General features: G+C 36.3%; 1 protein-coding gene across 1 annotated transcript; it reads left to right on the forward strand.

The window, feature by feature from the left end:
- Window positions 1–1,114: 1,114 nt before the first annotated feature.
- Window positions 1,115–18,704, forward strand: LOC145678065 (acetyl-coenzyme A transporter 1-like). The gene is made up of 3 exons (XM_081748220.1): window positions 1,115–1,681; window positions 8,039–8,193; window positions 18,493–18,704. Exons 1-3 carry the CDS (start codon window positions 1,134–1,136, stop codon window positions 18,702–18,704), a joined length of 915 nt encoding a protein of 304 aa, XP_081604346.1. The 5' UTR covers window positions 1,115–1,133.
- Window positions 18,705–18,707: the final 3 nt, after the last annotated feature.

The raw sequence follows: 18,707 nt of genomic DNA on the forward strand, positions 1-18,707 counted from the left end.
TTTTTTTCTTCTTCTGTTCCCTAGCTTAATATTATTAATAATAATGGACTACGTTCTAGTAGTGATGAAGAAATTATTATAGCTGATAGTGATTTCTCGAACAGTACATTTCATTATGTTTTTCAGCTTTACGAAAATCTTATAGGACAATATAAAAAGTGACTTGAATTAGGAGTTACGTTGGGAAAAATAGAAAAGATTTCACACATGTGCAAATTTTTATTTTTGGTTTGGTTGGAAAGTTGTCAATCGTCCTCGTGCAATACATATAATGAAGAAAGAAGAAGAAGAAGAAAAAAAAAACACCCAAGAATAGTAAAAACAAGTTTTTAAAAAGTGAAGTTACCCAGTTGAATTCGAACCAGCCTCGAAAGTATTAAATTCCAATATAAAGAAACTACTTAACATCCACGGCTTTCGAAACAATAGTAGAGTTTTCCTTCAATTGTATTGATAGCTAACCAGCTCCTAAACAGCCCTCTTTTTTTTTTTTTTGGGGGGGGGGGAGGGAGTCGAAAAGCGTTCGTGTTTTCTTTAATTACAACCAATTTGTTTGGCAAATTACTGTTTTGTTGTTAAAGTTGCATTGCAGTAAACAACAAAATAGGAACTAAATATTTTCAGCAGCGAACTGTGAGCTATATTTGGAAGTTTCGCTGCTGTTTTCCCTTCAATACATAGTTGCCAAACTGCCTATTTTAACGAACTGAGAAAAATTCATATCCGCATTTAAGGTTTGGAGAAGTGTACGCACCATATTAGTAAAATATAATAATAATAATAATAATAATAAAACTTAAAGGGCGAGGGAAAAGTTCGAGCATCAGTTGCTTTCCCGTTGAATACTGTTTCGTAATAATCAAAGATACAAATTACCAGAAATGTTCTTAATTAGCAAACACTTCCAGACCGACATTGGTCAAATTCTGTTCGTTTTATCCTCGATCAGTTAAACAGGTTCTTGTACTTAACATCATTTCTGTTCTAATAATTGATCAAAATAAGAAAGGCGAGTAAACAAAGTTTCCTTAGTCTGTAAGTATATATATATATATATGTATGTGTGTGCATATGTTTACTTCTTAATTTTAATTTTTTGTTTCGTTTCAGGGTATATTGTGGTAACACTAGCCATGTCACATGTAAATAACATAAATATGGACTTGCGCAAACGAGAAGGGACCAAAGTTGTGAACATGAATGATGTGACTGATTTTAAAAGTGAACGTGGTGGTGATGCTTGGAACATAGCAGTGCTGTTGTTTTTATACCTTCTTCAAGGTATTCCGCTGGGACTGACTGCCAGTATCCCGATGATGTTGCAAAATCGTGGTGTCAGCTACAAGGAACAAGCGGAGTTCAGCTTTGTGTACTGGCCTTTCAGTCTTAAACTGTTGTGGGCACCTATAGTGGATTCGTGTTTTATTTCGTGGTTTGGACGAAGAAAGACGTGGCTTATACCAACACAATATCTTCTTGGCTTATTTATGCTGTTGCTTTCGCTGATTGTCGATAGCCTTTTGGGTTCTGAGAAGTTGGTGACAGGTGCTGATGGCATTGAAAAGTTGGTTTATGATAAGCCGAATGTGACTTTTTTGACAGCTATTTTCTTCATTCTTAATTTTTTTGCTGCAACACAGGACATTGTTGTTGATGGATGGGCACTAACAATGCTGAAGAGGTATATTGCCCCTTTTAAATATTCATCTGCACTACCTTTATATAGTTAGTTCATCTGGGCTACTGTGGAGATATGCACTAGATAAAGGTGATTTCTCTTGGGGTCCTCGTCATTAGTTTTATATTATAATTAAGCTAAGTACAGCATGCTCTCGTAATATTACTCATAGACTGAGGTATAACAATAATATTAGTCGATTTTCTTGTCATATAAAGGCTTATTGTGCAGCAATCAGTAAATCTTGCTTTTTCAATTCTTGACTTTCTTCTGTTCATAGCTTAAAAATAAGTTGATCAATTTAAGTATATTTAATAACTAGGAATTTTATGTGTAAAATTTTGGCAAGAGCGGTGCAAAATTGTGGAAGAAACGGTACAAATTTCAAATTCATACAAACAGTATCAAAACTAGTTACATCATATTGCTGTTATGCTATGAATTATCCGTGATTAACATGATTTAGGGACATATGCGAGAGGTGTTGTAAGTCATAGCAACATCCAACTTTTCTTAGAAATCTGGACATCGATAACACAGCCACACACAAACATAAGCACACATACACACACGAAAAAAAAAAAAAAAAAAAAAAGTTCTGTGCACCGAACCCCAGGGATGGATTCAATGTATTTTGTGACACAGAATCCAAATCTCGAAACCCCAAGACAATCGACCATGTTTTTATTTATTTATTCTTTTTTTTTTTTTTTTTTTTTTGTTTTATTTTTATGGGGGGAAAACTTTAGCGATTTTGCATAGGGAGAATACGCGTAAGATGGCCATACAAAAAAAAAAAAAAAAAAAAAACTGTGCATTGGACCCCGGGGTATAAATTCTATGTATTTTGGTACACAGAATTCTAATTTCGAAACCCCAAGACAATCGACTGTGTCAATTTACTTTTATGGGCGAAAAAGTTCAGCGAATTTTGGTACGTAAAACAGCACATACGTTTTTCGTACATAAAACAAAATTGACACTGTCCATCGTCCCAAGGTTTCGAAATTTCGATTCTGCGTATCAAAATACATCGAAACCATACCCTGGACCACGCTGCACAGAACTTTTGCTTTTTGTATGGCTGTGTTACGTGCATTCTCCCTATCTAAAATCACTAAAGTTTTTCTCCCTTAAAAAAAAAAAAAAAAAAAAAAAACTGTGGTCCGGTGCACAGAACTTATTTTTTTGCGTGACTGTGTAATTCCTACGCCAATATTAATTAACATTCTGTTTGTGGTGAAATGAAAAGAATTGAGCTTCGGAGAATGATTGTCCGTAGAATTGTTCCAAGTGTCCACCGTATCATGACTAAGCATGGACAAATATGAAATGGATACATACTTACTTTTTATGTGGTAGACTTATTTATGATCGTATAATAGAAGTCCTATAGATGAAACACTTTAGTATTCGTAACTTTAATTCTAATGTTAAGGTTGGATAAGGAGTCCTTCCAGGACTTCGAGAATCCAAGTCGTTTTGTTCCTTGACTAATGCTGAGGTCTTGCACTTACTGCACTGGTGGTGAAAATAATTGGCACGTGTACGTACAGGAGTATGCTTCTATCATCATTTTTGTCAATGCATGAACTTAAACGTGTAAGGTAGTTGACAAAACACTTGGAAACAAATTCTAAGACAGAATTACAAATCAGGTTTTACAGATAAAGTATTTTTAGTTAATTACAATTGAGTTTTGAAATATCCAAAGTTTCCTTTCAACATCTTTCGCAAGTCATTTTGAAGAGTAATAAACTAAAAGTACAATCGCGGACAAAAGTTTAATACATGAGTTTAATATAGTCCGTGACAATATGTAAAGTCTCAAAATTCACTCATGTATTAAAAGGTCTGCCTAAACAAGTCCCAGAACAGATTGTTATTGAAGTGAAAAGTACAGAAAACACTTAGAACAGATAATAGGCCCATATTTAACATTTCAGTGTTTCTTTTTTCAATGAGGCTCATCTCCGGTTACTACGTAAATATTTGAATCTAGAAAAGCATTGAATATTACCGTACCGATTGTTATTGTTGTGATTGGTCTCTGTGATATAACCTTCCCGTTATTTTTTATTCAATAGCTTTTGAGTTGAGTTGAGGTGATTTTGAGTTTAACGTCCCTTTCAGCAGCGAGGCTATATGAGATGTGGACCTACTGATTAACATGAAATCCGAACCACATGAGCTCCCACCGGGAGTCGAATCCGTGTCTCCCACGCCAAAGGCGCGTACAATAACCGCTTAACCACGAAGGAGCTCTATTTAATAGCTTTTGCCTAGCGAAATTGTACTGAACGAAAAGTAATGTAACCGCACACGATCAGTGTTGCTTGTCCAAACGCAGTAAAGGAGAAAAATGTAAAAAGTGCAAACAAAGTAATATTGAAAAAAGGTATTTACACTGAAAGAAAAGTGCAACTAAAACACAGGAAAGTTCACTTAGTGTTCTCTTTGCAGGACAAACTAATTTGGGCATTTTGAAAGAAAAAAAAAGTAAGGCGTAGCACCTAAAATTCCTAGCACTACTAACCTTACTAAGTCTGTGTATTTATCTAGTGATAGGCTATTGTTTCCTTTATCTGTCAATTTTTCAGTTATAGTATTATAATTTTATGTATTCATGGTTCGGATCGACCTGGAAAATATGGAAAACCAGGAAAAGTCAAGGAATCTAGCTTAGTGATAGAAAGTCGTGGAGAAAACAGAGAATTTCATGATAGAAAAAAAAAAAAGAAAAGGAAAATCAGGGAAGTTTTAAGTGATAGAAAAAAAAAGAAAAGGAAAATCAGGGAAGTTTTAAGTATGGATTTTTACTTCTCAAAAACCATTTCTCTTTTTCTTTTACCCGGCTATTTGGTAGGGGATATTTTATAAAATAAATGAGTTTGTTTCGCTAAACTTCTCTGTCTACACCCACATCCACACTATATATATGTACGTGTTTAGAGATGAGGAACCGCTTGGTAACGTAAATATAGTTGCTTTTTATGCTTTTTACGTTTTTATACAGACTTTTAAATTTGTAAATGGTGTTGTGGAAAACTTGAAAAAGTCAAGGAATTCGTACTCGCCAAGTAAATGGATACCCTGATATTCCAGTTTTTGGCAAATTAGTTATCTGAGTGCTTTCTAGACAGTGATTGTATTTTCTTTTCGGATAGGGAAATTTAATTTTGACTAGATTGAGTTTCGTGCGCTAATTTATCTCCGTATATTGTGACCGATAAAGGAAACTGAACTCTTGCAACTTCTTCACAGGATAAATATACAGTCATAAAAAATCAATTTTATTATTAAGTTTTTAATAGTAGTCGTATACCAAACATTATCTTGCTGCTAAAACCATTATTAAGACTTCTGGGCCTTATACATTTCAAGGAAAATCAAAATTTGTAGTAATGTTTTGAAACTAAAAAATGGATACTCTTTTGTTCGAGTATTCCATTTATACATGAGGGTCACAGACGCCACATCATAAAATCGGATACAAGATCCACTGGTCATAGATGTTAACGATCACTTGCAGTCTCATCTTTCAGAAAAATCGGTCATGCAAGCCACATGAGCGTTCGGTCATAGCCGACATAGAAGCTACAACACGCACAAAATTGGTCATACAAGCTACTGGTCACAGACGCCAATGGACGGAAAGGATGAAATGAATTTTTATGTTTAACGTCCCACAGTTATGCCCTATAGAGTAAAAAAAAAAAAAAAAAAAAAAAAAAAAAAAAAAAAAAATTAATAATTACTGAAAGTAAATCATGGTGGAATTAAATTTTTTGTACTCTCCTACCGGGAATAGAACCCGGAACCATGTACACCAAGGACACACGTGCTAGCCGCTAGACCAGTGGGTTGTCAATGAACACGGGAACAGTATGTGTACAATAATAATAATTTATTTGTACTTTACACCCAAAGGCAATTACAAAGTACAAAGTTTATACATCATTATCGAAAGGATATGCAACCCAACTCCAAATATGGAACTAATATTGGTAACACGAAATAGTGCTATAAATCTTTTTTTACCCTTTACATATGCTGTACAAAAATATTCTACGATGTATCATTTAGTAACTGAAAACCCTTTCGCTTAAAAGTTTTAAATTCATACTGAAATAAATCCAATCCCATAGACTCAATTTTGTTACCTGCATCACATAATTTACACAGTGGTGAATTCCTGTTCACATTTATTCTGTTTACAGGCATATAAAAAACAATATTACCAGAGTGTAAATTTATTGTTTCTTTACAAAAGTAATCAATTCCCTATTTGTTAGCGAATTTTCATATTTGGTCCTACCTCCCATACACCAAGAGGTTACGCGTAACACTGCATACTTAGGGAGGCTTAAAAAAGTGTCAATCACATAAATCATTATTTTCTGTCCCAATGCACAAAATAGAGAAGAATATTACATTTTCTGTCCCAATGCACAAAATAGAGAAGAATATTACATTTTCTGTCCCAATGCACAAAATAGAGAAGAATATTACATATTCTGTCCCAATGCACAAAATAGAGAAGAATATTACATTTTCTGTTCCAATGCACAAAATAGAGAAGAATATTGCATTTTCTGTCCCAATGCACAAAATAGAAAAGAATATTACATTTTCTGTCCCAATGTACAAAATAGAGAAGAATATTACATTTTCTGTCCCAATGCACAAAATAGAGAAGAATATTACATTTTCTGTCCCAATGCACAAAATAGAGAAGAATATTACATTTTCTGTTCCAATGCACAAAATAGAGAAGAATATTGCATTTTCTGTCCCAATGCACAAAATAGAAAAGAATATTACATTTTCTGTCCCAATGTACAAAATAGAGAAGAATATTACATTTTCTGTCCCAATGCACAAAATAGAGAAGAATATTACATTTTCGGGGACAGAAAATATTGGTTTATGTGATTCACATTTTTTTTAAGGCTCCCTTGGTGTGAGGTGTCGTGCCCACCCAATGGTTCCACTTTTAATATCATCACTCTGAAACCAGCAAGTCTTTTAAGCTTTGCGTCAGCTGTACTCGTAGCGACGCCTAGTGTCAGATTCTGCAACTTTGGAAAAACCTCAAGCACGTTATGGTAACACGTTAAACCAAGGGAGGGTACGTTATGTCCACCACTTTAACTTCGAGTTAGTTTCTAGAAATTAAAATATTGAATGACAGGAAATAAACTTGATATTATTTTTGGCACAAAACTTGAGTTATGACACGATAATAAAGAAGCATCTATTAAAGTTCTTATCCTAATAAAAGTGTGGTCAATTGTTAACCCACCTTGGTATACGTAGGGTTAATACGAGTGCCTCCACATACAGATTAATCATTGTTCTACAAAAGTCATATTCTAATGTCATTAAAACTTCTTAACAATTTCCCATTTTGCGTCAAGTTTGTATTATCGCCAGTCCGTACTCTTACGAGACACTTTTCAAACATATTCCTCTATATACATACTCATTATTATTAACACGCCTACTCCTACGGATGCACCTAAGACTTCCATGCGGACCAGTTTTGCCCTGCCCTGGACCGAATTGAATGTATGGCTAACTAATAGTAACCAGCACTTTCTGCAACAGAATATCATGAGCAGGCGATACTAGTGTAAATTAATATCCAGATTTTACAAGTTTAATAATAACTTTAATCACAGAATATTTTCCAATTATTAGGGGGACTGTAAATCTAATTACAATGATACGTATGAAAAACAACCTGGTACTGCTGCACACTGGCGGTTCCAGTGTCCGTTGTCGTCAGTGACTTATCTGACCAACCTTGAACATCCGGTGTAATGTGGGTGCTATGACCGAATGTAAATGTAGTTTCTATGACACATTTCTATTCTGTCAGGCCTTGTTTTCATATTGTCAAACTACTCACAACAGCACACTGAGCAAGGCTATGTGATAATATATATAAAACACACAATCGCTTAACAGTTCCAATACAATAACTGTCTTGTGTCTGATGAAGACAGAGTTATTGTGTTGAAACTGTTACGTGATTGTGTTTTTTATATATTATCACATAACCTTGCTCAGTGTGTTGTTCTGATTAGTTTGACAAATTTCTCTGAAACATGTGGCTGCAGTGAATGTTGGCGTATGTGACCAGTGGCGTGGGTGTGTCTTCTGACACCTGTGATCTATTCCTGTAGATCAGAGCACAGGGTTTGTAGAATAAAATGAAGTATTATCTTTTCTCTCGTTTTTAGTATAAGAGCTGAATTTATACTATAAATTTTACTTTGTATCCATTTAGGTCCTGTAATGTTCTAATTGTGCTTTTGGTTAATTAGAGATTGTGTAATGATCTCTCTATTTTAGATGCAATGTTGGTCATGCGTCAACTTGTAATAGCGTTGGACAAACAGCTGGATATTTTCTGGGATATGTTGTTTTCATGGCTCTGGAATCGGCTGACTTCTGTAATTCATATTTAAGAAGTGAACCATCTACAAAGGGCATTGTAACTTTAGCTGGTAAGTAAGAACGTTTGTTATAACCAATTGTACTGCAATAAATATACAAAAACGGTTTTAAAAAAAGAAAGAAAAAAAAACTTTGTAATCTGTTAATTGGGGATCTAGGTCTTTCTTAATTGTAATCACACCGGAACGCTTGTTGTGTTGAACTCTTTCACATATATCTCTGATGTAAGAAATTATAGGTGTTTCTCTGATTCTTCCATTCTTCCGTTTTCTTGATTCCGTATATGATTTTACATCACTGACGAAGCTGACAGATACCGTATTTTACGAACTATAAGACACACTTTCATTTTTAAGCTTTATTATTATTTTTTTAAAGAAAATACCGTAACATTTTTACAATTTTTATTATTAGATGGTGGGGCGGGAGGGAGACAGTGTTTATCAAGCTTGTGAATCCCCGCAACTCATGTTCGTCGGATCGGTGTACTGCTGCTGCCAGTTGAATCCAATGTTGCCAGATAAAGATAGGTTTCCCGCGGCATCGAATATATGGCCATTTTCAAGACTGGCGGGAATTTTAAATCAAACATTTCTATATATTAATTTCGAGTATAAGATACCTAAATTTTGGAGGCAATTTTTCGAAGAAAAAAAAAAAAGTGCGTCTTATAGACCGTAAAATACAGTAATCCACTAAACGATCGTCAAGAAATTAAAATGTACACGACACAGAAATTGATACATTTATTTGAACAAATATTCTTTATAAAAACTTTAGTTTGTATATAAGGTTATTACAAATGATTTACCTGATTTCATAAATTCTCTGTAGCTTTATTGTTGAACATACTGTCACAAAATTTTGCAGACGTATTGGAAAGCTCAAAAAGTTTTTTATTGACATAAGTGCTCTATATGCCTCCCCCACCCCCTTAAGCAATTCTGCAAATATCAAGTTGATAATGAAGATGTTTCCACATTCGTTCTAGCATTTCCCTGTCAACCCGTTGGAAAGCACTATTGATGCCAGCTCAGTTCTTTTAACACACTAACCTTTGGCGAGTTTCTAATGTGCAGCACGACAGCGTGAAGACTCTTTGTCCCCCAGATTCGCACGTTGTGTCTGTTCACTGAGTCATTCACAAAAAAATATTGCTTTATCACTGATCCACGGAGGCATCCTAAAGCTGTAAAAACTGTGCATACCATTGCCGAATGGACTTGGCAGTTGGTGGATCTTTGTTTAACTTCGTTCGGAATTGTCATTGCATTGTTAGGACATACTGATGTGAATGAATCTCGAGCACATGCAAGCTTTTCCTGCACCTCTCGCCATCGTGAATAAATGCTCACTGCTGCGCTCTCGTGAAAAAAATAAAAAGCTAACCTGTATTTTTTTTTTTTTTTTTTTTTTTTTTTTTTTTTTTTTTTTTTTTGTAATACGTCTGCAAGGTTTTGTGACAATATGTCTAACAGTAAAGCTACAGCGAATTTATGAAATCGGGTCAATCATTTGTAATAACCCTGCGTGTATATACATGGTGGATCATTCATCTTAAAATGCCCTTATAACTACTTTTAAACTATAAACTATAAAGGTGACCAAGAAAGTTCTGTCGCTTTTTGTGGAGGTCTGTGTTCACTTGGCCCTCACACCGTGACTTGCATGCGAATGGAGATAAGGCGAAGGTCAGTTGTTGGTGTGGGTATACCCAACATACTACTTGGTTGTGGCAGTTCAGTTACACCATGAACTTGCGTAAGGACAAAGTGAACATGGGACCTCCACAGAGCGTCATAAGGGCATGTATGCTGTACGAGTTCAAACTGGGGTCAAACGCTGCTGCAGCGGGGCGGAAGATATGCCACGCTTTTGGTGAGGGCCATGGGCGTCTCTGGCATGTTAAAATTGAGGGGGACGGGGACGACTAGAATACTAGTAGACCCCAACTAAGGTTACGTCAAGATTATGTGTAAACTGGAATCTGCTTTATTAACGGGATCCCCTCTCTCTACCTTTACCAACACAATTCATCATAATTTTCTTCCATCACTGGTAGGCTACCTCCCTTCCCCCGAAAAAAATAGTTCATTTATAATATGGTTCGATAATTTCTTTACCTTGACATTCATACTCAGTGTTCTTAAACGCATTAGCAGCAGTCTAGTTTTATAGTCCTCATGTATTTCGATTATTTAGCTAACAAGATCTTAACTCTTTGAAAGAAGTCTTAGGATAACACTTTTGATTTGATTGTGAATTTCAAATTTTTGACTATCCTTCCTCTGTATTCTTAATAAACTCAAATGGTATATTATCTACCTTTTTCATTTTGCAATATGTTTTTGAACTTGTGCAGTGAACCATCCTCGTTTACTTCATTTTACGTTTTAATATCTAAAATATTCAGCTTATTTTTGCTATCACCCCGCTCCTCAATATATTCTTTCCATCTTCCTCAAGTTGTAATTCGCTCATTCAGGCTCCTTTCCTTCTGTATTTTCTATATTCTCCCTTGCTCCCTTCTATTTAAATGAAATTTACCTTCATATACATTATTCAAATTTTTATATCCTTTTTAATTCCTCTTGTCACCGCTTTAATTGTATATTTCCTTGTCTTTGTATAGATTTCCCTTCTTAATTCGCATATCAACTTTCTATACATCCTTTCCTTCCCTCCTCCAGTCTTTCTTCGTCATAGAATTCAATTGTTGCTGGTTAAGCAATGAAAAATGTGTGTTCCTGCTTCCGAGACTACTTTGACTAACCAAGAAGTGTAACTTAAAAAAATAAAAATGAAAGTAGCACACGTGAGGCGAACACTTTAGTCACACCAATCTAATGTTAGCAACAGACATAACTTTTGTTTTCCTTATGTTTTTACTTCTTCCATGTAAATCTAAATACTTTCAGCATTCATCCATTTATCTCGTACTCAAAATATTTGGGGGAAACGCATCACCTCTGTCCCCCTCGCTAGAGATACCCGTGGCCTGAAGGTGTTGTGACTACGCGGACAGTGCAGCGATGGTTTAACAAGTTTAAGGACTGAGACGAAACACTCGAAGACGTACCACGTGCTGGAAGAAAGATATTCAGACCCGGGACACTATTCTGCGTCTTGGATGGGAAATACTGTTGCATCCGCGGGGTCCGCGGTGGCTCAGTAGTAGAGCGTTCACCTCTGGTGCTTGGAGTCCCGGGTTCAAACCCTGCTTCCGCCAAGTGAACTTTGTGGTGGACAAACACCGTGTGTGCGGGTTTTCTCGTGGTTCTCCCGTTTCCTCCCACTTTCTTTATTCCACCATTTCATTCATCTCTCATCATCACCGTCTCCTTTAGCCTAACCGGCATAATCGTGGGACGTAAAACTCAAAATTTCATTTCATTTTTTCACTATTGCATCCGCCATATTCCCCGGATATTGTACCGCCCGATTATCACCTGTTTCATTCCTCGGACAATCACCTTAGGGAACGCCAGTTCAAATCCCTAGTAGAGGTGCAAAATGCACTTGATACCTTCAATTCGCTTCACGGCCCACCAAGTTCTACCGCGATGGGATCCATGACCTTCCAGAACGTTGGCAGAAGATCGTCGATGCTGATGAGGACTGTTCTTGGTCTTCAGGTACGTCTTAGGTGACATATCAATGTTCAAAGTGGTGGGTGAAAAAGCGACAGAACTTTCTTGGTTACCTTTATAATAAACAAAAAAACATTGGTATTTTATGTCATGGAAATAAGAGCAGCGTGACATATTTTGACATAGTCTGTGATACTACCAGATTAGCAGTATTGCCAGCGCAACACATAATTATATTTTATTTCAAGTAGCACTACGTCATGTTATTGAAAATTTCAATACTATATACGAAGGATGATTGAAAAAAAAATTAGAAAGCCTATTATGGCTTATGTGTGAAACATAGGTGGAAGATCAACACACCTGATGATAGTGGGCACTCAAGAATAGTCCTCGATGTAATTACAGTTTTTGTTCAACCGCTTATCGCAACAGCAGATAGTTTTGTATATCATTTGCATAGAAATCCGCGGCAAGTTCTCGAGCGGTTTTGACGTAATCACATGCCAGACAATGGTGACCATCCATTTGTTGTTTTACAGCAGGGGAAAGGTGAAAGTCATTTGGGCAAGATCGGGGCTGTAGAAAGGAGGAGAGGGTGCTCTAGTCGTTCCAAGCGTAACTTCAGTGGTTGAAGTAGTGGATCGACCGCTGTGTTCAAGGTTGTCATTAACAATATTGATCCGTCTTTCTTTAAAAGCATGATTCCACTTCCCTACATGTAGCTTTGAAATTTAGCCTTCCTCATACACCACTACAATCTCCCTATGAATGGCAGCAGGTGTGGTGTTTTTGGCCCACAGGAAACGCACCACTGATCTCACTTCTCTTGATCCAGACGAGTGTAATTTTTAATGCCCGCTTCTCGGGTATACATGATCAGTATCAGAAGTCTTCAAACCTTCACCAAGACAGACAGGATATTCATCTACAAATAAATTTTCGTTAAGTTACAGTGAATAACTTAAAAGTTTTATGATTTGCAAACTTTTTTTTTTTCTTTTCGATCATTCCTCGTATTAAATGAGAACATACCGTATTAGATCTATTGTTCAGTGATGCAAACTAAGTGAGAGGGGTGCAGCAAAAAACATTCATACTATATATGTCGAATATTACCATCATTATATAAGGTACTTGGAATAAGTAGGAACAGAATGAAATAAAGTAGGAGTTTGAAGATTTTAGCTAAAAATCCAATCGGAAAACGACCAGATGGAAGGACAATATTTAGATTGATCTCGTAGAAGTAGGAATACAAAGTAGAAACTGGATCCAGTTGGCTAAGGACAGAAGTCGATGGAAAGCTTTTGTGAACGTGGGAATGAACCTTCGGGTTCTATAGGTCATAGAGTTGTTTTAGTTATTTAGAAACGGAGTTACAGAGACTTGAAAATTGACTCCTCGCCCCCCCCCCCCCCGAAAGGCTTTATTTGGAAAAAGTACTTAGATAAATATCACATGTAATGACACAGAGGGGTCAATAGATTTAAGATGATAATGCTCTTTGTAGTAATTTGTTATCTCAAGCCGTTCCAGAAAAATACTGGCAGAAATTGCAATATTGCTTTAAATGACATGCTTCTGGGGTATTTTAAAGATGATTGTTACTTTCTTTTGTCTCTGTAGTAATGAAATAAAGGTGTACAGGGTGTTACAAAAAATTTGTTGCAATATTTTGGGGATAGATTCCACCAAAATACGAAAAAAAAAGTTCAGATGCACTTGTGGTCGGAAGTGCATACTTTCGTAGTTATAGGGTGCCGAAAACGTGAAGAAATGAGCTTCAAAGGTCCATAGTGGTCCATAGTTCCACTAGTATAGGACCGGTCATAGTCGGGTCAAGACATCACTGAGGAACTAGTATGTGAACTATACAAATATCCATGTTTAAGAATGCTCCAGTACTTGCACACCAATTTTTAGAGAGGCTTTTTGGAAGTACTTGATCGCTCTCCGCCCACCTCTCTAAAAGTTGGTGTGCAAGTACTGGAGCATTCTTAAACATGGATATTTGGATAGTTCACATACTACTTCTTCAGTGATGTCTTGACCCGACTATGATAAATCCCATAGTAATGGAGCTATGAACTTATGAAGTTCACTTATTTCACGTTTTCGGCACCCTATAACTCTGAAACTATCCACTTTTCAGCACAGCTCCATATGAACATTTTTTTTTCTTATTTTGATGTGAGAAATCTGTTTCCAAAATATTATGACACATTTTTTAACACCCTGCATATGTATTGTTTCGACACCACTTAACTAGCGGGATAGAAACGAGAGGCACCTAAGAGGTGCGGGATAACAATACCAAATTTATAGCAATAAAGCACATACTAAATGGGGGCGACTCCACCACTAGTCTTAGGGGACTAGAACCATGAGCAAAATTAGACAAGATAATGAATATGAATTTAGTGTTGAAATAATTTGAAAATAACCGCTGCATTTTCATTGAAAATTGGTAGTAATAAGGGCGTTAAGGGATAGATGGTAGAGCAAAGGAATAGCAACTAATTTTGAACAGTCTCACCCTAATTCGAAGTAGTTCCAATCTTCTCCCTCTTACTCATAGGTGATGTTTAGGCGCTGTCCTCGAGGTCCCAGTGACTTGCTGGTTGGGTTGTTCTGATGAAGTCCATGATGAAAACTTGTCCGACAATCAACCATGGCATTGAATGCCGGACCCCAAAGGCAGGGAGACTCCGATCTGTCTCGCGTTATGGTTGAGATCCAAAAGACCCAGATCGTGCTCTCTCAATTGCTTTTGACCTGACTGTCTCTCTGACGTCAGAATGAGATGATGGTGACACCACAGAGTTTCCTGAGCGTGGTCGATTACCCAAAACTGACATTGACCAAGTTCATGTTTCTACATGTCGACTCAACACAAAGTTCTCAAACTTGCTCCTGAGGCTGCTAACGTTGACAGGTAAATGAACCAAAAGGAGACTCACCTGAGTCAAAGTACTTACTTCTATATTCATTACTTCCTTGTTGTAACATCGTGTCGTGGGTAAACGAACGAAACGGGCCATGTCTTGTAGTAGCCTGACTATGAGGGGCCAATGAGGTCGAACCAATTGAGAGAAGCAATGATCTAACAAAGCAAATTAAAAGCGTCGCGTGTGAGACTGTTTGGTAGGCAAAAAGTAATAGGAAGTTGCTACCAGTGTTTATTACAAATTACAAGTACAAAGACTTCCTCAATAACAGCAAAGCAATAGTTAATTAATCTTTGAATGTAAAGTCAGCTAGCGACGTACAACAGAATATTGATGTTAATAACATCAGGCAGTGAAATCTTGAAGGCTGCTTGGCTTCCATTGATGGCTGGTTGAATTTCCACATGAAATAAAGATGTCCTAACTTGTCCTTACTTCATATCCCGTAACAGTATGTATACACAATAGTTCTATTTGTCCTTGCAATCGTGTCGTTACCAATATACATTTATCTCATTATGTTATATGTAGCTCTGAACTCAAATCTACATAGGCAACTAAGTTAAATATCAAAATATTTGGATCACTTTTTATTAAACAAAACTTGTAAATGCCTTCCAATATTTGTGCATAATTTTCCTTTGACTTATTCTTCATTTACATGCACCCACGATCCAAGAACAAACTTCATCCGAATATCTCTCTAAAAGCCACAGATTATAACCTACATATTGTCAGACTACTGTTCTTCCTTAGCACTTTTCACCCAAACCTCTAACAATTCCCGCAGTTACATGATTTTAAGCAGTGTTGCATCATATCTCCGGAACGGTTTGATATACCAAATTGTAGTAAACGTCATTATGATCTATACGTTTATTGAAAATCATCCACGTGATTGCGTGTGGTACTTAGCTAAGCAATTTTTCGAAAGAAACCTCATGAAAAAAAAAAAGTCAAATTTTCAATCTCATGTAACTTTGAAGTCCCTATTTATTCAAAATATCTTATATCGTAATCATAGTATTCGACACTAAACTTCTATATGCATTGTTGCATTTCACGACCAACTGATGCAATATGGCTTCTGTGAGGATATCTTAGCATGCTATGGGTGGCTTGCAGATTCTGTCTTTAACATGCTCCCAAGGAGAATATTTATAAGGCGTAATGTCTGTCCAAGGTGATGGCCAAGAAAGAAATTCACTGTCGGTACAACTAGCATAGATAATCCATCTGTTTGGTATCTGGCTCTCAGTTCAAGTGGCTTCTCCACGATAATGGTGGAAAAACAGCGTCCTATTGAAATAAAGTCAATTTTTTGTGTAATTTCGCTCATGCCCTGTAGCCTAAACAGGACGGATGATTGGTGAAAGTGAATGACCGTGAAAGATTGATGGGATGAGAATGCGGGAGGAAACTGAAGAACTTCGAGAAAACCTACGGACACAATGTTGTCTACTACAAACTTGCATATCCTGGGATCGAATCAGGATCCCTCGCACCAGAGGTATAAGTTCAACTACTAAACCATCGTACCCCCGATAAAAAATAACGTTTTCAGCATGAATACTGAAGACAGCAGATAGTCACGGTACTTTCTTTATAATTAAGGTATGAGCAAAATTGAAATACTAAGGAGAAGAGCTGATATCTAGAGAGTTCTAACTTGCTACATGCATATATGACAAACTTTCAAAGAAAGAAAACGTTTTTAGATTTTTTTAAAGAAAAATCTTTTAGTGGCTTAACGGAAAACAGCAGCATCATTTCAAATTTTGCTTATTAAGAGAATGGGGAGGGGGGGATTCTACACCGATGGAAGTGTACTTTCACGTGTTTCATTAATGTATTAAAATATACAGTGCGTTCCCAGAAAAAAATTATACCTGTAACCAAGGTATATAGAATATGGAATTTTCGGCCAATTTATAAAGTACTGAGGACCAGAGCAAGATAAGAATCATCCTTTGAGGGAGGGGGGGAATTAAAAAATAAAATAAAAGTATAACGATGGAAATTTAAGAACTTATTATTATTCAAATATTAAAATAAAAATGTTTAACGCAAACAGAGGAACAAGCATTGCTTTTAATGGATACATTGAGCATTGTCATTTTCTATTTTAAAGGGTTTAAAAAAAATAATTTCTGATGTTGCGATCTACAGAATATCGACAACACTAAATCATACATTATTCGTACTTTATTCAGAGATCAGCATTTGGTCATTATTGTTATAGACTTGTACCTTTATAGATATACTTCGTGGCTAAGCGGTTAGCGTACATGCCTTTGGCGTGAAAGAGCTGGGTTCCATTCCCGGCGGGAGTTCATGTGGTTTGGATTCCACGTTAATCAGTAGGCCCACGTCTCATATAGCCTCGCTGCTGAACGGGACGTTAAAATCAAGTCAGTTTTATTAATATACATTCAACATTTTGTAAGAAGAACATTTATAAACTTTTTATCATTTCAAATAATCATTACTAATGGGAGTCGAGCGTTTCTGACCACGCACACTTATTATTCGGCTGCATCCGAGCAAATAAGTTAAGTTGAAACGCAAACATTCATATCCACTGACACTATCCTACTATACTTATAAGGTGTGGTCAAAATATACGGTGAATAATTTTATTAGAAACAAAAAATACGGTGAATAATTTTATTAGAAACAAAAAATACGGTGAATAATTTTATTAGAAACAAAAAATACGGTGAATAATTTTATTAGAAACAAAAATACGGTGAATAATTTTATTAGAAACAAAAAATACGGTGAATAATTTTATTAGAAACAAAAAATACGGTGAATAATTTTATTAGAAACAAAAAATACGGTGAATAATTTTATTAGAAACAAGGTAATAAACTTACATGGAATTTCATTTTATATCCTTCAAAGTACTGTCCTTGGCTAGCAATACACTTATCCCTACGTTGAATCCATGGCTAGAAGCATTTCTGGAAGGCTTCTTTTGGAAGGGCGTTCAGCTACTGTGTCGTGGCCCTCTCACTCTCAAGAATGGTGTACAAAGGTTTTCCTTTAAGCACGGTTTTAATTTTTCGGAAGAGCCAGAAGTCGCATGGTGATAAATCTGGTGAGTAAGGCGGATGTAGACAGACAGGAATATTTTTTCGGCCAAAACTCGGGTATCAAAAGCAATGTGTGGCACTGTGGGGTTTTTGTGTTGAAGGAGGAAGTCGTTTGTTCATTTAATCGGCGGTTAAAATGGTTTTCAGGGACATATACGAGACGTTTAATTTTTCACAAAGCTCTCGAATGGTCATTCGCCCGTTTGAACATATCATTTGTGCCACATTTTGCACGTTTGCATCTGTTTCTGGCATCGAAGGACGTCCTGATCGTTGCTCGTTTCTCAACCGACTCCTTGCCATTTGTGAATCGCTTATACCACTTGCAAATACTCTTCGGTGTCACCGCTTTATCGCCATACACTGATTTTAACATTTTCCGAGCTTCTTTGCACTTTTTACCAGCTTAGAACAAAACTTAATGTTGGCGCGCTACAGACTCTCTTAACACGTCCTCACGGTTCTGCCTCTAGAAGCCAACTAACACATCACAATTCGTCAAACTTAAAACTGATCATCTCAAAGGTTCAGGCTATCGGACTTATATATTGAAATGGATAAAACGTCGATAGGTGGCGCTGTGCAACTAATTCACCGTACTTTTTGATCATACCTTGTAAGTGTTTTGAGAAGTATTCTTTGTTTCTTTCAAAAATTTTTTTTACACTGTCAGTATTCTGTGTATTTTTTTTTCTTCTTTCTTTCCTAAGGTTTCCTGTACTTTTGGGGCTTCGTGTTCCTGGTGACCACAACATTGATAGCATTATTTAAGCATGAGGATAACACTACAGAAGATAGTAAGGGTGAACCAGATTTTGGGGTTACTCAAACGTACTCCATTTTGTTGAAGATATTGAGGCTACCAAGTATTAAAACTACTATACTGATTTTACTTACGAGTAAGGTGAGTTCTATTTACTAACCG

Source organism: Thermobia domestica, unplaced genomic scaffold (assembly GCF_964235325.1).
Source record: "Thermobia domestica unplaced genomic scaffold, izTheDome1.hap1.1 HAP1_SCAFFOLD_1795, whole genome shotgun sequence".
Taxonomy (NCBI): Eukaryota; Metazoa; Arthropoda; class Insecta; order Zygentoma; family Lepismatidae; genus Thermobia; species Thermobia domestica.

Coding starts and splice junctions, on each gene's coding strand:
- LOC145678065 (XM_081748220.1), top strand. CDS start 1,134: ATGTCACATGTAAATAACATAAATATGGACTTGCGCAAACGAGAAGGG. Junction 1,682..8,038: donor GCACTAACAATGCTGAAGAG/GTATATTGCCCC, acceptor TCTCTATTTTAG/ATGCAATGTTGGTCATGCGT. Junction 8,194..18,492: donor GGGCATTGTAACTTTAGCTG/GTAAGTAAGAAC, acceptor TTCTTTCCTAAG/GTTTCCTGTACTTTTGGGGC.